Source organism: Fusarium poae, chromosome 4 (genome assembly GCF_019609905.1).
Source record: "Fusarium poae strain DAOMC 252244 chromosome 4, whole genome shotgun sequence".
Classification (NCBI taxonomy): domain Eukaryota; kingdom Fungi; phylum Ascomycota; class Sordariomycetes; order Hypocreales; family Nectriaceae; genus Fusarium; species Fusarium poae.
In genome coordinates, this window is record NC_058402.1 from 3,359,109 (window position 1) to 3,375,255 (window position 16,147).

General features: G+C 47.1%; 5 protein-coding genes across 5 annotated transcripts; 2 read left to right on the plus strand and 3 right to left on the minus strand.

Moving 5' to 3' along the window:
- Window positions 1-1,587: 1,587 nt before the first annotated feature.
- Window positions 1,588-2,717, plus strand: FPOAC1_011134 (uncharacterized protein; the record flags this gene model as incomplete). The annotated part of the gene is made up of 3 exons (XM_044855520.1): window positions 1,588-2,007; window positions 2,057-2,126; window positions 2,176-2,717. 3 exons carry the CDS (start codon window positions 1,588-1,590, stop codon window positions 2,715-2,717), a joined length of 1,032 nt encoding a protein of 343 aa, XP_044702833.1.
- A 618-nt stretch (window positions 2,718-3,335) lies between these two features.
- Window positions 3,336-3,703, minus strand: FPOAC1_011135 (uncharacterized protein; the record flags this gene model as incomplete). The annotated part of the gene is made up of 2 exons (XM_044855521.1): window positions 3,336-3,543; window positions 3,609-3,703. The coding sequence occupies 2 exons, from the start codon at window positions 3,701-3,703 to the stop codon at window positions 3,336-3,338; spliced, it is 303 nt and encodes a 100-aa protein (XP_044702834.1).
- Window positions 3,704-6,944: 3,241 nt separating this feature from the next.
- FPOAC1_011136 (uncharacterized protein) lies at window positions 6,945-8,868 on the plus strand (the record flags this gene model as incomplete). Its single annotated transcript, XM_044855522.1, has 2 exons — window positions 6,945-7,285; window positions 7,341-8,868. The coding sequence occupies 2 exons, from the start codon at window positions 6,945-6,947 to the stop codon at window positions 8,866-8,868; spliced, it is 1,869 nt and encodes a 622-aa protein (XP_044702835.1).
- A 1,272-nt stretch (window positions 8,869-10,140) lies between these two features.
- Window positions 10,141-10,481, minus strand: FPOAC1_011137 (uncharacterized protein; the record flags this gene model as incomplete). The annotated part of the gene is made up of 2 exons (XM_044855523.1): window positions 10,141-10,328; window positions 10,379-10,481. The coding sequence occupies 2 exons, from the start codon at window positions 10,479-10,481 to the stop codon at window positions 10,141-10,143; spliced, it is 291 nt and encodes a 96-aa protein (XP_044702836.1).
- Window positions 10,482-11,181: 700 nt separating this feature from the next.
- FPOAC1_011138 (uncharacterized protein) lies at window positions 11,182-11,988 on the minus strand (the record flags this gene model as incomplete). The annotated part of the gene is made up of 1 exon (XM_044855524.1): window positions 11,182-11,988. One exon carries the CDS (start codon window positions 11,986-11,988, stop codon window positions 11,182-11,184), a length of 807 nt encoding a protein of 268 aa, XP_044702837.1.
- Window positions 11,989-16,147: the final 4,159 nt, after the last annotated feature.

A 16,147-nucleotide genomic window follows, 5' to 3' on the forward strand; every position in this document is an offset into this window, starting at 1 on the left:
CCATGACACAAGCACGGCCACACAGCCGCTTGTGGTTCATGCTTTGACAATGCACTGCACTACAAAGAAGAATTTAGGTTGACCTGACATTTGCTAAGCGAAATCTTGATTCAGTGTTCCTTGGTAGGCTAGAAGAATCACGTCGAGTCTACCGATGGTTGCGGATCGATTTCGGTATGGGGTAATTACCGATATTGTTGCGTTGAGTTTGACCGTGAGATTAAATTGTCAATGAGCAAAGGATCACCATACATATCGCAGGCGAAGAGCAATCAACCCTTTTAAAGGTTACAGAACATGGCCTGCACTTCTCCGATGAAAAGTTTCTGCTTTCCGTCCTGATCTCTTCGGATCGGTCTCGGGACTGCCGCTTACGTGTGGCTGTTCTATCATCGTGATACGAAGTACGGATATTAAATGACAATTGTCTAAAGGCTTTTATCCCGAGTTTAGCACAACCAATGAGTACCTGGCAAGCAATTGGGTACCACCTCCCGGTCATGGCCGCAGTCTTGGCGTCTAGTAAGCCTCGGGACCACAGGCCCAAGCTAACAGGCACGACAGATGGAGGCAGAGGTCAGAGCCAGATAAATAAGCAAACCTAACGGTCAGGTACAAGACAAGCCTGCCTACTAAGCATGGGCAAGCTCAGGGGATCTCGAGGCCTAGCGTCACCGCATATTTGTTTGGTCTCTGCAATAAATCTATGCGTATTGTAAATCACGTGTATATATCTGTAGTTGTCTGTTATGTAGTAGGTACTCGGATAACCCGGGCATAGTTAGTATCACATGCAATTGAACTAGAATAAATCCCAATTGAAATAATCTCATCTCGGGGCTTGCTTACACGTGTGGTCCTTTTTCCTGCGAGCGCGTGTCATGATTCCCTAAAGGAAGATAGCCAACAGTGCACGAGCCGGGTCAATTCTTGGTTGTCCGGGGTGGGTTTTGCCCATGAAATAACATGAATGCATGGAGATTGGGCCAAGTCTCGAGATGCCCCTTACAAAGATGTACTAGTGGCACCTCAATGGAAGGAAATGCGTTGCAAGGTGCCACTTTCACTTTGCTTTGCTGCTTGTTGTCCAAGAGTCCACTTAGTACTTAGTGCCCGCGGGCACCGGAGATCCAGTAGGTGCAGGCGCAGGTGCAGGCGCAGGTGCAGGCGCAGGTGCAGGCGCAGGTGCAGATGGACAGGTGAAGGCAGTGGTAATGAGTGGTAAAGCGGTCGCGGTCGCGGTGTGGAAGGAAATTTCCCCTTTTTGGATCTATCCGTCCTTCCTCCCTCAATTAAAACTCTACTCTCCTCCTCCCCTTTTTATTCTCCTTTTTAATTCTACGCATTCCCACAATCGCCTTTTACCTGGCTTCTTCTTTAAACTTCTCATCTCTCCGGAGAACTTCTTCTTCTAGTCATTCATTGTCACTCTTTACCTGAGTTGCCTTCACGTGTCCTCCCGTCGTCGCGTCTTGGAGAAGAAAGCCACGTCGAATACGTAACCCGTTCTACCTCTTCAACCTACCTAATAAAGGGTCTCGTGGTCTCAAATTGTGTCGCTCCCAACGATCAATTAACTCGCCCATCATGTCTGCGACTCCCGCTACCTTTTACGAGCAGCTGCCGCTGCCTACCATCGACCGTCCCTTTGGTATTCACCTGTGGCCCATCTTCGACAAGGCTTTCACTGCTGTTGTCGGCTACTCCGCCAATGACTTCAAGTTTGTGCCTTTCGAGACTCCCATGTCCACCCTCAAGTCGACATCGATCTTCATTGTCATTTACTACTGCATCATCTTTGGTGGTCGCGAGTGGATGCGCAACCGCGAGCCTTTCAAGCTCAAGGGTCTCTTCTTGATCCACAACCTCTACCTGACTCTGATCAGTGGTGCTCTCCTGGCTCTCTTCATTGAGCAGCTTCTGCCCACTGTTGTTCGTGGCGGCATCTTCCACGCCATCTGCCATGCTGAGGGCGGCTGGACCCAGCCCCTTGTCGTTCTGTACTACGTGAGTAGCCAGCAATTTATCACATGCGCTCTAGCTAACATTTGAGCAGCTCAACTACCTCACCAAGTACCTCGAGCTCCTCGACACCGTCTTCCTTTTCCTCAAGAAGAAGCCTTTGAGTATGTCTTCTGATTAATCTACAAAAGAACTGCAAACTAACGTCTACAGCCTTCCTCCACTGCTACCACCATGGTGCTACCGCTTTTCTCTGCTACACTCAGCTCATCGGTTCCACTTCCGTCTCTTGGGTTCCCATCGTCCTGAACCTCCTCGTTCACGTCGTCATGTACTGGTACTACTTCCAGAGCGCTCGTGGTGTCCGTGTTTGGTGGAAGGAGTGGGTTACCCGTCTCCAGATCATCCAGTTCGTCATCGATCTCGGATTCATCTACTTCGCCTCTTACACCTACTTCACCTCGACCTACTTCCAATGGATGCCCAACGCTGGCAAGTGCTCTGGCGAGGAGTTTGCTGCTTTCTCTGGTATCATCACCATCAGCTCTTACCTCGTCCTCTTCATCTCCTTCTACTTCGCCACCTACAAGAAGCAAGGAAAGGCCCCTACCGGCCGACAGAGCCTCCGCCGCATGTCTCAGGCCCCTCTTCCCGACCCTCACCTGGTCCAGACCACTCCTGTCAAGAAGTCCAACGGTGCCACCACCACTGGAGCCAAGACCAACAGTGCCTCTACTCGATCCCGTAAGGCTTAAGTGGCTGGCCACGCTGTTGAGAAGGACAATATATTGTAACCAATAAATTGACCTATCTCAATGTGTTACATTGGTAACGACTGCATAATGCTACGCGAGCATCTCGGCTATCATCGCGTTGGAGTTGGATGTGGATTGATCTTGGCGGCTTCAAACGTATATAAAGAACAGTTTGGAGATTTGCTATTCAAAAACGGTTGAGCTCAGCTGGTTTCATAGCTGAGATATATGAATAATAGTCCTTATGTGGGCAGCAATAATGACGGAGGGTGTTGACGATGCTTCTCACGGGTTTTGTTTTACTAGGCGAACATGGGGGGGCGGGCGGTTTTTGGGACCAAAGTCTCGGCTGACTCAGTTCGGTCCCAGGCTACGACGATCTATCTAGAACCCTTGTAATCATTTCGCAGCTATGTATGATAGAATTATTGATTCCAGAGTAAAGTCTGGGAATGAATGACATTGCTATATTACCCATTGCATACTCTTGTGTTTGACTAGATAATATTCTCTAAGGCTGGACTAAATTGCCTATTGTGACTTTATTGCAGTTCCAGCAATATACTTCGAGCCTATCGGGTTTGTAGAACATGATCAACATCCATATCTCACAGATGTTCACTCCACGAAAGCGTAAGATATATTTGTATTATGTCTCAAGATGACTGGCTTGTTGTAGCCTGCGAGGGCATAAAGATGGTCACCTTCGACAACTTGATAGTCAACTGCGCCAAGATATCCCTCACTTGTCTCGAAAACCTGGTAAATGTAGAGCAAACGGGTAGTAGCGATGTTGACGTCTTTGCGTCGCTGTCTAATCCAGGCGCTGAGTTCTGTGAGGATATCTGAATTGATTCCAGGTTGGGTCACATCTATTGTTGGATAGGTCACTTGAGAATGCCTTCGTTCCAGTCATTGTCCCAGGTCTTCCAAACAGTCCAGGATAGCATTTGCTTGAAGTTAGTGATTAGCATAGCCAGATTCATAGCAGTATCTATCATGCCCCGAGTAGTGTGTTGAAGTGAGTCGATGCGTAGTAACCGAATAATAGCCTGCGCTGCTGGAATACCAGATACGTGAAGTGAATTGCGCGCCGTAAAGAGCTTGCCAATGACATGAACGATACAAGAGCGGCATCTTGAGTATCTCTCTGGTACTCTGTTGTCAAAGTGACTGACCCCATATCAACACCCCAAGCGTATAGGCTTGCGTCTCCTCGATGACAAACGGATAGGTCCCAACGTTCGCTGGCAGTGAAGACAGCATGCCTTGAGCCAACTATTCAAAGTTGATAGCCGCCCTTTAGCACCATGGGGTAATCACGTCCTTCTTTTTGGATAATTCGGTACCCAACTTGGCAGATCGGATTCGCCAAAGTCTCCTACTCCCGCTAGGGACGGAAAGGCGAGCGGAGTGTGTACGTGAATCTTTTTGTTTTTTTGGGAGCGTGCAGCTTTCAACCACCCAGCAATATACTTGGTGCACACATGCGAGGCGTTGTTCTCAGTACTGTAGTTTGGGCTGATCGGGATATCGGACACTCCAAGAAGACCATGAATATGATCCCGATGATCAGTGGCTTCTAGATTGGTTGTGAAAGTAGAGACAATCCAGCCTTTGAATCCATCTGGGTGGGGTATCTTGGTACGTGTCTGAGCAAGAAACAACCAGCATATCAAGCCCCAGGGAAGTGGGCTGCTTAGGAGATCCCATGCTGTATTTAACAGGAAGTCCAGCCGTTTCGTGTCATCCCGCGTGCGTGCGATGATGTCTGTGCCTTGGTGAATATCATGGAGGGTGGACCAAGTCAAGTTGGCTTCTCCTGGGCTGATGAAAACCAGTCGGTCGACAAAGACGACCTTTTGCAATACACATGCCCTTTTGCAATACTGATGTTGTGGAAAGTCGGCCACAACAGACCAGGGATCGTCGAGATGATTGTTGGGAAAGTCAGGTCCCCTTCGAGACAAAGTTTCGAATGACCCCGTAACCACTCAACATCGAAGAGGGCGTTGGATGAAATGCTCCTTTGGGTGATGTTTTTATCTATTACCTTGTCTATTGTGTTGATGGTATCGAAAGAAAGAGAGTAGTCCTTCGGTCCAACCCATGCGAAAGTAACGAGGGCAAGTTGAGGGATACGACGCATGAGTTGAACTTGATGAGATCTCCTCATGGTCATTCTGATTGATGCATATTGTATTAGTTTAGGTGTATTGCAAATAAGGTTGCGAGCGAAAAGGCTCGTCGCTCAAAATACGGAGGAATGCAAGGCCAAGTTGTCTGGGATCTTGAAAGTGTCACCCCCGATTGTGATTTGGCCATAGTGCTCGAGTTTGCCCCAGAGGTATGACAGTGCTGCATATCTTGGTTCGTCGTCGGGTGATGCAGCAACGAGTCGTCTTGAAAGATCTTTAGTAGTCGAATTTGAGATGTTCCTGGGTTGAGAGGTTTGCAAAGACTGAGGAATATCTCCGGCATATCGAATTTCTAGAGCAATTTCGCCATTTGGCTAGTTGGAAAAGCAAGGGACTTTGTAAGAAGCGGCGCATGATTAATAAAGACCGTGTCATTTTTAATCGAGACGCATGTTGTTGTTTTGATCATATTAACGTGTTTTGCCAGCTTGTTCTGTTCCGAAATTTTGGGCGGTAGCAATTAATCTACCTTGCCAAAACATATTAATTTATCTCTTAGCGTGTATGAGTGCCCAAGCTCCAACCAAGAAAAACAGTCAGACATCTGGCATCAATTGGCAAAGGTATGTTAAGTTCATCGGGCAATCTGTGATTTTGGTGTTTGCGTGCTGTCTACTGTTACTCTTTCAGCTCTCGACCAGCATCTTCAGTTCATATAGGATGAAGCAGCGAATTGACGTCATGTCAAGGGTCCAAACGTTGATATTAACCAAAAGCAAAACAATCAGAAACAACTGCTAAGATTAATTACAAACCATAGCGACGCAGCAGCGTTTGTTTCTTCAATATGCCCCAAGACATGGATGTTTGAAGGATAACCCTTGTAAACTTTGGGCTACTTTATTGGTTGCGTTTGCGAAAGATCCTCCAGCACGACGATCACAGAGAAAGAGACACGCTCAGGCTTTTGATTTGGGCTGAGTTTCTCACTAGAAACAGAAGCGCTTACACCAATGAATGACACGTAACTATTAGATGATGGCTTACTGACTATTCCCCCCTTTTCCCCAAATGTTGCTGACTGAATGACATGTTGTTTAGGTACATGTAAGGGGGATGGATAGGTGAACATTCAACGTAATGCAATGCAATATATGTGGTGTTTGCTGGTTTGTGATACGCAGGACAAGTTTGACATTGAACGAGGAGGCAACCATCTTTCTCTTCGTCTTTGTCTTTATTCCATTCCTGGTAGCCAAGACTTTTTTCCTCGTTTCTGCCTCCCCCCTGTTGATCTGCCCGTGAACAAGGAGCAAGGAGGTCCAATCTTGGTGCTGATCTCTGCTGTAACCATTATCAAAGCGCCTGATCCAAAAGCCAAAGATAGATGGCGCGCTTTCAAACGCCACTCACTCAGCGCCTGAGGAATGCGGGCTGGCGGGGTAAGGCTAAGGCTGTATGTTGTTTGGAAATAGCGTTTGTCTGGTGAAACATTGGAAGCTTGTCGTTCATCCAGTCTATGCCAAGTAGAGATTCAAACGTTGCGATACTTCGTTTGGTCTGTCAGACAGACAGACGAGGTAGTCTAGGCACGCGTTTGGGTCTTTCTTTGTTCCTTCTCCAATGCAATTCGGACCTACGATCTAATTGGCACGTGCTTTCTACCCCCGGTCGGAAAAGGCAGGTACTACCCTAGGGAACGTTGATGATACCCCTGTAATTACCTTTCAATCTTTTTACTATTAATCGGTTCCCCAGAAATCAAACCCAATTGAATCGACGACTTGAATTTGAGGATCAGGATCGACCGAACGTCTCTCTTAATAACATCCCCTCCTTCGCTTCCTCCCTCTCCCTCTCACCTGTTGTCGATCTCTCTTCACTCACTCCGAGCCTGAACCTTTGAAGTTTGCTCATTGTTTAATAATTTCTGTGGTGCACTTTTTGTCCCTTATCTTCTATATACAGCACGCCTTTCTCTTTCTCTCTCTCTCCCTCTCTCTTTTTGTTCGCGCCCTAAACCTTAACCCCCCCTGTCTCTATCCAGCTGTCACTTCAACCAGAACCACGACCAAACCACCACGCCAAGATGCGAAACCCCTTCCGACGTCGGAACAAGAAGGACAAGGCCGGCAGTGGCGGCCAGAGCTCTGACTTTGTTGTTCCTTTCGAGTTCCGCCCTCAGGGAGCTGGCTGTCCACCTTTATATCCTCCAACTCGAAACTCAGCATATTTGCTTGCTCATCTACCGCCAAAAGTTCTTGAGCGCATCTTTGCTTTCGTTTGCCCGCATGCCCTTGACGAGAGTTATGAAACTTGTGAGGGCAGTGCCAGTTCAAGCGATAGCGTATGTATGCTATGTGACTTGCGCGACGTCGCTCACTGTGTTCAAGTCTGTCGCGCATGGCGTCCAAGCGCGGTCAAAGTCTTGTAAGTCGTGTTGTGGTGGCCCGGTGACATATAGTCGCTAACCCATGTCTACCAGATATCACAGCGTTCGCATCGATCCAGTCCACTATTGCCGCCTAGAAGAATGGCTTGCCGAAAGACGAAAAAAGACCTCCCGCTTCGACCGTAATGGCATACCTGAGGACCCGGCCCAGGCTCGCCTACGCCTTCTTCGGCGAACCGTTCGCGATGACCCGACGCGAATTGGAAAGTACGTCCAGTACCTAAAGCTTCCGTACATGTTGCGCGAGTCTTCCCAAGTCGAGCTTGCACAGACCATCGCTGTTCTCCCAAACCTCAAATATGTCGATTTGCCAGAGGGCATGTTCTGCGATGATCCTCATTATTCGACCCTCCGACTCGAAGTACAAGCCCGATGCCCAAATCTTCGAAAAATGACCTACGTTGGTGGCTCAGAGCGTAGTTTAGCCATGCTAGCTTCAGGGCAAGTGTGGCCGAACCTGGAAGTGTTGGAATTGAACGACCTCAATGTCGATCCTACAGTAATTAGAGCAGTTCTCGGCAGCCTCGGCAATCTACAGGCGCTGAAGGTGTCGAACACACCGGGCCTTTCAGATGAGGTCTTATCATCATCAGATGGAATGGCTACATTGCCCCCTATTAAGGAACTCGTACTTAAGGATACGCCCGGTGTGACCTTGAGGGGTCTTATTGCGTATCTGGCATGGCAGGAAACTCAGGAAGCCTTGACAGTGCTTACGCTCAAGGATACCGGTGTCCATCCAGCAAGCTTGCAAGAGATCTTCACCATGGCTTCGTCGCTCAAGACGTTTGCAATCCAGTCTAAGGTTACAGAGCAGTTCCCGAGCTCAATCGTTACTCGGCCATTCACATCACTGTCTCTGGAAACTTTAAGGTATGAGATTTCCCCAGCATCAACAGGCCCCTTTGATAGTGTAACGATGGGCTACTATACCCACCTCGCTTCATCTATCCTTGGTGGTGGCTTACCAAAGTTGAGGCAACTTTACGTTCATGATGAGAGTTTCCCCGACCAGCTTCAAGGGCTTCCGCCCCCTAACGCTGCATTCGCTGGAGGTCATACACGCTCTGGTTCTAACTCGTCCGCAAAGTCGAACCCTGGGTTTGGCTTCTCGCCCTCCTCGAACTTATTACCAGCCTCGGCAAACCTCCCCATGCCCAGGAGGCCAGTGTCACACGTCCAACCACCAAGCAAACGGTTCAGCTCGAACAATCCTTTTGCACCTCGCATGCCGACCTCCGCAGGTCCTACACACACACTCGAAGTCTTTACCAAGAGCGACGAATTTGGCAAGTGGAACTTTGTGTCAGTTGATCCGATGTTTAAATCTGCATCGACGTCTCGACGACCGATGAGCAGCTACGGGCTGGCGGCCGACGTGACAGGGTCTGGTTGGGATCGAGGAGATGCTCGACGTAGTGTTATGGTTGGCAACGGGACTGGTGTGTTTTTAGCTGTGCCCGGCCAAGGGGGCGATGGTGATGCATTCGGCGGGAGCTCTGATCCATGGCGACCTCAAAGCAGCGGTGGTTCGCCTCGCCGCAGTCGAGAACTATGGTGATGAATGTACGTCGCTCAGACTTGCAGGCAAGTTTACGGTTATCTCAGTAGGAATCTCGTCTATCTGGGATGTCTTGACTGATAATATTTTCTTTATCCTGTACTTTTTGGTAGGAGATAGTGGCGAGTGGCTGGATTACGAGGTTATAGTGGATGAAAGGCAGTGAGATTGATATCCGCCGGATTGGTTGTTATGCAAAATACCCCAGCAGTTGTACAAATTATTCAAGTTGCTCATATCACTGGTAGATGGAATTTGTTGCTCTAGATCAACTGGCAGATCTATCATACTTTACCTAGATCTAGAAGAACAGACTTTTGTGAAGAGCACAACGCGTTTCAGTGATACAATTCTTGTATTGTTTTAGCTTGTATCTGTGAGATGAGGTGGCTTATTCAGGATTCATTGATTAACAATGACATAACTACTCCTGCGAGGAGTGTGATGCCTTGGCCTCAAGGTATCAGAATAACTGACTGCTAGAAATGCAAGAGACATAATTAGTAGGTCAGTTAATGATTAGCCTAAGAAGTCTGATCTAAACATCCTAATGCATTGAGAATATGAGTGGAACCAAGGGTCCTTTACATCATCACAACATGTATGTACATCCAACTCAACTCGGGAGTTGCAAGATACTGTGTAAAGTCACTTGCCAGTTGGCAGTTACATCACACACACGCATCATGGTTCATGGGGAACAAGCAAGATTCGTGACGTGGGATTTCTAACCTTGTAGCACAATACGTCGATTATTCTTTAATTCTCAAGTTTCATAAACTGCGTGCAGAGTTTATGACGCTATTATGCATGGTAAGGCATACACACCCCTGTTAGTCCAAAGAATGAGCCGAACTTAACCCTACCTCTAGACATGAGCAACACCACCGCGCTTCGACTGGAACAGTCTGACCTCTCCAGTATGGCACTCCCATTATGCCGATCGAAAGTGCCAGACTTACGTGTCTATGCAAACAAAGGTAAGTTTTGGATTTTAGAGCTACGCGGTGTCCTTTCCTTATAAACCCAGGCTGTCCTCCTTTTTTTTTTTTTTTTTGCATTTGCATTATCTTCTCAATCTGACCATACCCTACTCAATTATGATGAAACATCTCTTGGCTATATCTGTAGCGGCTCCTTTCCTCCAGACAGCCTTCAGTCAGCAGTTGGGCTGGTTATACCCTTATGACTCTATGGTGCTGAGTGGCAAATGCCTGTCGGTGTTGAGCACTACCATTCCAGAATGCTCGCCTGCATTGATGAAGAATGCTCCTATTCCATAAGTAGAGAGAACACACAGAGAAATACATCATGACTGACTACATCAATAGTGAAATCGTGTATGATATTCTGGATAGTGAAACCTTGGGCGAGGTCTGCCATGAAAGCTGCTATACCAGTCTGAAGGAGTTTCGGCCCAAGATCGTGTCTGCATGCAATAGTTAGATGGATGCCGTGGCCTTCAAATTTCAGCTGGCAGAATGGCGAAATCACAGAAATTCAGACATACCACTTTCGGTGCGAGGACTGTCTGCTTGGTCCACAGAGGGTGCAGTTGCAAGCGCCCATAGGTTATGACCAAGACGACGCAGACGAGTTCCGTTTCTTAACATCGAGTTGCAGTGCTACTGGATACGGATATGCAACACTCACGCAGTACAAAACAAAGTCCACTGATTGCTCGGGCTCAGGTGACCACGACGACTACTTAGTTGTACCTCGACTACATCTACCACAAGAATGATCAAGGAGATTGGTTATTATGTTGACTTGAGAAGCCAGGATATGGGCTGAAACTCAGGGAGTGCTTTAGTTTGAAAGGTTATGAGTGGTTTGTGGTGGCATGTCAAGACAACAGAGGTGCTTGTAGGCATAGACGTGTCCCCCTCAATAGTGAAGTCCCGGCCCAGGCGCAAGTCTTCTTCTTTTGCCTCTTCTCTTTCTTGCATCAGTTCCCTTACTTGATCCCTTGGGCGGGGGAGAAGGGCCTTTTCTTTGGTCTTCTCAGAAAATCCGAGAACTATCCCCGAAGGGGTCTGCAGTTGGCTTGCCTCCCTTACAATGGAAATTCAAAGCCGAATGGTACTTGGAATTTCGTTTATGTTACATCGTTTATGTGCAGTTTTGTATAATTGCTTTTATTGCCTGCCTTCTTAGTTAGGGCCCTGATCGGTTTGGTACAAATAAAACCTTTACATATATTGATAGACAGTCTGAACCACATCGGACTGATGAGACTAAACAATACAATCCAATTCAACTTAAGATATTTTAAATTCCCTCGCCTCGGTTGGATTCAATTCCACTACAACTTCAGTCGATAGGCATGGGCCCGTCGGATGGGAATACCATAGGTGGTCTCGTGTAGTCATACCCTGAAAGCTCCTGCTTAGACAGCTTGTCATACAGACCAGCAAGACAATGCACACTGATATATTGCCAGCCTGTGTATTCCCTGCTGCAGCCTTCAATGCGAGGAAATCGGCCTTTTCCTTCTCCTTTTCGGTGACAATTCTTGTCGAGAACGACACAAACGACTTGCTTACCGACACCCTCGGCGCCTGCTTTGGCCCAAGCCTCATACTGGGCAACGGTATCAAGGCACTTCTGATCAACGTAGATGCAGTAACGGAACCTAGGAAATTGCTGCCGCCGAAATGCATCCGGGACCTCAGGTCCGTCTCTCTCGACAAAGTGTTGGGACACCCATGCCGAGAACCTTTCGCGCACGTGCTGCTTTGGCGCATTGTTGAGAGTTTGTTGATCTTCGATGATGACCCATTCGAGAAGCGGATTCAAAAGCGTCGATAACTCTTTGGACTCAAGGTATTCCTCCACTGACACTTTTAAAAATTCAATGTAGCTTTCCCATAGAGGTTGAGACTCCTCCGTATACACAGTACGGAATATGACAAATCCCCATCGCTTGAAGTCAGTCTCTTGCATGCCCCAAATGAGGCTTGATAAGGGTTCAGTTCCTATCATGGTGTGATTGATCTCCGGAATGTTGTCGAGGGTTGGGGCTACTCCTGAAGGGAGCTCTCGAATGCTGGTGATGATTCTGGGTATTTTGCCATAATAGCCACGAGGCATCCAAGAAGGCGGAGGTAGGGGACGCATCTTTGCTTGAATGACTGAGGAATGGATTATCCTGATCGAGAGAGGAGACGAAGTTCGGTCGTTCAGTTACATTTTGGAGAGACGTGGCCTCTTAATATATAGGCTCCCGAAAACTTAAGAATTTACGTACGTGTTCTGTCCGGTCATAGCAAACTTTTTAAGTCTGTGCAACTCATTCTGCAAAACTCAATATGCGTAAGAGAAAGGCTCGAAAAGAGTTATTTTCTTGCAAAGACTGTTTGTCTTTCCATCGGTGGATCATAGGACTGCGTGCTTGACAGCGCACAAGATGAGCACAAAACTGAAGTCCCCAGATATTCCGAGACAATACGGATTCACGAGAGAAAACTTGAAAGAATTATGACAAAAAACATGAAATTCGTATGGTTATTATGTAAATGGACTGACGAGTTTAGTCAGTCCTTGGTTCTAATCTAGGTTTGACTGCAAGCTCTACAACCCTTTTTTGCTTTCCAACTCAGCCTCAGCTTAGTAAATTTGAGTCTGTTTATAAAATTGTTGGGGAGACATTTTTATAAGAACAAAGATTGTATCTGACATCGGCTTCGACAAGTCCCGCGTCTCGAAATACGCACGCCAAGAAGGTCGAAATCGTCTTACCGGATGTGTGTCAAGATTCACTGCCTCATTTGTTTGGGGGGTACCTACACAGTCTGAAAGTGAATTTCGTTTCTGTTCCTACGGGTACCTCTTAGCGAGTATCTGTTTTGAACGGAAACAGAAAACAGAGGCCTTGGGGCTGTAGTTAAGTATTATGTGAGGGATGATATTGACGTGGGGCATCTCTCCCTCTGTCAGCCATGAAACAGAGTCCAAGAATGACCGAAGCAAGGGTGAAACTTTCCGAGAAACAGATTTTGCGGGGTCTTTTGATATATTGCAAGGGAGCCAGCAAGTAACAGATGCAACATCAGTAGTCTATAGCTGGGGCTGATCAGGGAGGAATTTTATTGATGCCCATCGGAATGGATTTTTTTCGTCGGGTCTAGTTTCACTCCTTCGGGCCGGGCAGGGCTGGAACGTGGAGGAATAGTTTACATAGTTGTTTAGTTGATTGACTATTGAGTTGTATGTTTCCAGTCTGGTTGGCTGTTGCAATACCAAGTACCAGGCACTCTCCGAGGTGAAGAGGAGGTTTACAGCCACTAACAAATCAGTCAGCTCCGCAAGGAAGCGGATATTTTGAGAATCTAGTTCGTATTTGAGTCCTTCTAAGGATTCTGCTATGGCTGTGCTTAGCCTTGTACTCACAGTATTTTCTCTCGACATTTGACAAGTCCACATCCAAAGAGGGTGGACTTTTAGTGCAGAATTATAGTTCTAAAAAAGGATGACTGGCTGCTTAGAGTAGAGCCAAATTTAGAGTCCAACATGGGATGATGCTAATCCTGTAATGGTTAGTTGGATCGAATGAATGTAGAAGCCCGTGGCTGTTGGACTCAGCTCGTGCACTCCACTGTGACGTTGCAGAAGGAGAAGCTCATACTGTAGCTCATGTGGGTTCTGATGAAGATGTGGTTATGGCGGTGCGTGTGGCTGGTGGACCTGGGGAAGCTTAGGTCGGGTGCTTTGCTTTGGTTCACTTCGCTTCTGCAAGGTCAAAGCCATGGCGTCATTGAGACTCGACCAATGATTAATCCATGTCTATATTACCTATACGAAAATCATCAACGCCAACGATTAAGGGTTCAATTTTAGTCTCTGATGGGAATGATCTTATCAGTTTAACCTTGTCTTATTAGCTAAGATAATCCCATCAACATTTATTAGAATTGGATCAAGGGTAGACAATTGTTAGTCTGGCTTGACTTGGTTAGACTTTTCCACCAAGACATTCCATTCACAACAGACAACCGCCGCATTCAGTAGTCAGGCCAATACTCAAGGGTTTCAATATGTCAATATTGCTCTGTAGATCCCGTCTCTTGGCAACTCAAAGCCGCGCTCGTAGATACATAGTTAGTTATGAAATGATGTGATACGAGGCTTTAAGAGCGACCATCTCATCTCATCTCGGACGGAAATGTCACTGTTTGACGTTATGTTATCATCGGATCCGGTCGAACCAGTACGATTCCGTCCATGTAGCACGGCACATACGCTCACTGTGTCGAGGTCTCACCTAGCTAGCCTTATCATGAAGATGCTCCTACAATTTTCTACGCATCTCTATCAGGTGCAGAATTTGATACTGGAACGAGATTCTCCGTGTCCAGCCCAACCTGCGACACGATAATTCACCAATCAGAGCTCGGCGTCCGTTTGAACCCTGCCCTGAGATTTGGGGACCCTGGCTTGCTTGGCGTCTTTGCCGGCCAACCTGAGACTCAAATGGCAAGGGGGGAGAAGGGGAGAGGGGGCAAAATCGAAATCGAGGGGTTCGAGACCTGATGGGAAAAGTGCTGTAAATGGTGAAGCGTGATAAAGGGTAAAAGGGCAAAATAGGAACGGCTGTGTCTTGTAGATTCCCATGTCATGTCGAGGGGGTCGACAAGGGAGTTTATTAGCTTAGGTTAGGTATGTATGTATTACAGAGTATGATTTCAAAGTTCGTCAAATGGCGCACACGGTTCGTTGACATGGTCAAGGGATTGCGAACATGATTCGAGAAAAGAAAGAAACATGGCCGATGATGATTAATGTTCGTCCCAAGACTGAGTATTAACCTCAAATGTCGGTCTGGCAATAGGGAAAAAAAAAAGAGGCGACTGAAAGTGGGTGGGTGTCTGGAAGGGTTCACAAGTATAAGACGTGATTGGTCAACACTTGTCCAACTGGTTCGATGGACAAAAGGCGATCACCGATTTTTAGCGGGACTATGGGGACCAGTTGTGGCAGAGAGACTCGCCTTTGAGCTGGACGAGGGCGCTTCAACAAGGAGAGACTCTATCCAATCTCGGGTCATGTACTGGTTTGTGTGTTGTCAAGTTCCTGCATCTAACCAAAAGAGATAAGGAAATGGACCGCATACATAACTACAGTACAGAAGAGTAACTACAGTACCTGAACTTGAGGCATTAGGGTAGGTACAGGTACATGTTGGCATCATGAATCTTTGTGCCTGCAGTATGAGAGATCCGCTTGCTGAGTTGGCCTCGCCTTGACATGGCATGCAGTGCAGCATATCGCATCGTCTTTTTCTAGCGCAGTCTAAACAGGGACGGTCCATACCATGAAAGGGTTGAGATCAAGACTAGAGAATACCATCAACAGGCTGGCGTCTAGGACCCGTTCAGCCTGAGTATTTCACGATTGATAAAAACTGTCTGCACTGTCCTAGACTTTGATACAGAGATTATAACCGGTAGTAATGTGTCTCGGACTCGACTCTGAATGGGTGTGGAGACTTGCTATGTACTGGTTTGACGCTGTCTTTGGATGTGATGGTCTTTAACTCTGCGACCTCATCTTCACCTATCACATCTCACCATTCCATTTCATCCTCCCACCCATCACACACCAAACTTGATACACTTTTTGAATGTGTAGCTGAAAGAAAAAAAACACCATAAAAGTATCACCACCAAAATCACAGCGTTTACTATTACAAGAATAATCAGCTGCTAGGGCGACCCTTAAAGCAGCCATTCCTCAAACATGGTTCAACGGGCGGCAAAACCCAAGTCAAATCTGACACACATACACACAACATGGTCAAGGTCAAGAACCCTGGGCTGTCAAATCTCCCTCATCCGAGATTCGTTTTCTGGTGTCGTGTTTGATGTGGCACCAGATACAGACTTTGCCTCCGAACAGGGTAGATGCTCAAGGTTTCTTACTCACTTGTGCAGATCATCAAGATGTACGCACAAAAAAAAAAGACGGCTTATGTTAGTAGCCTTGGAAATCGTGCAGACAGACAAAAGAAAGCGGTGTCAAGGGAGTTTTCGGAGCTTTTCTCTCAAGCGAATGACTCTTTACAGTAGCTTGGCTAGCATCTGCATCTACATCTCTTTCTACTGCTCGTAAACCCAAAAGATGCCCAATCATGGCATCTAGTCTAGTCTGGTTATTGCAGCATGCAGCAGTAGAAGCACGCAGTATGCAGGTTCTGCCAGCCCATCTCTTTCCAACTAACCTGTATCCTGCAAGCCTCACCACTTTGACGAGACAGGGGCATGATGTCAAGAAGGTTATC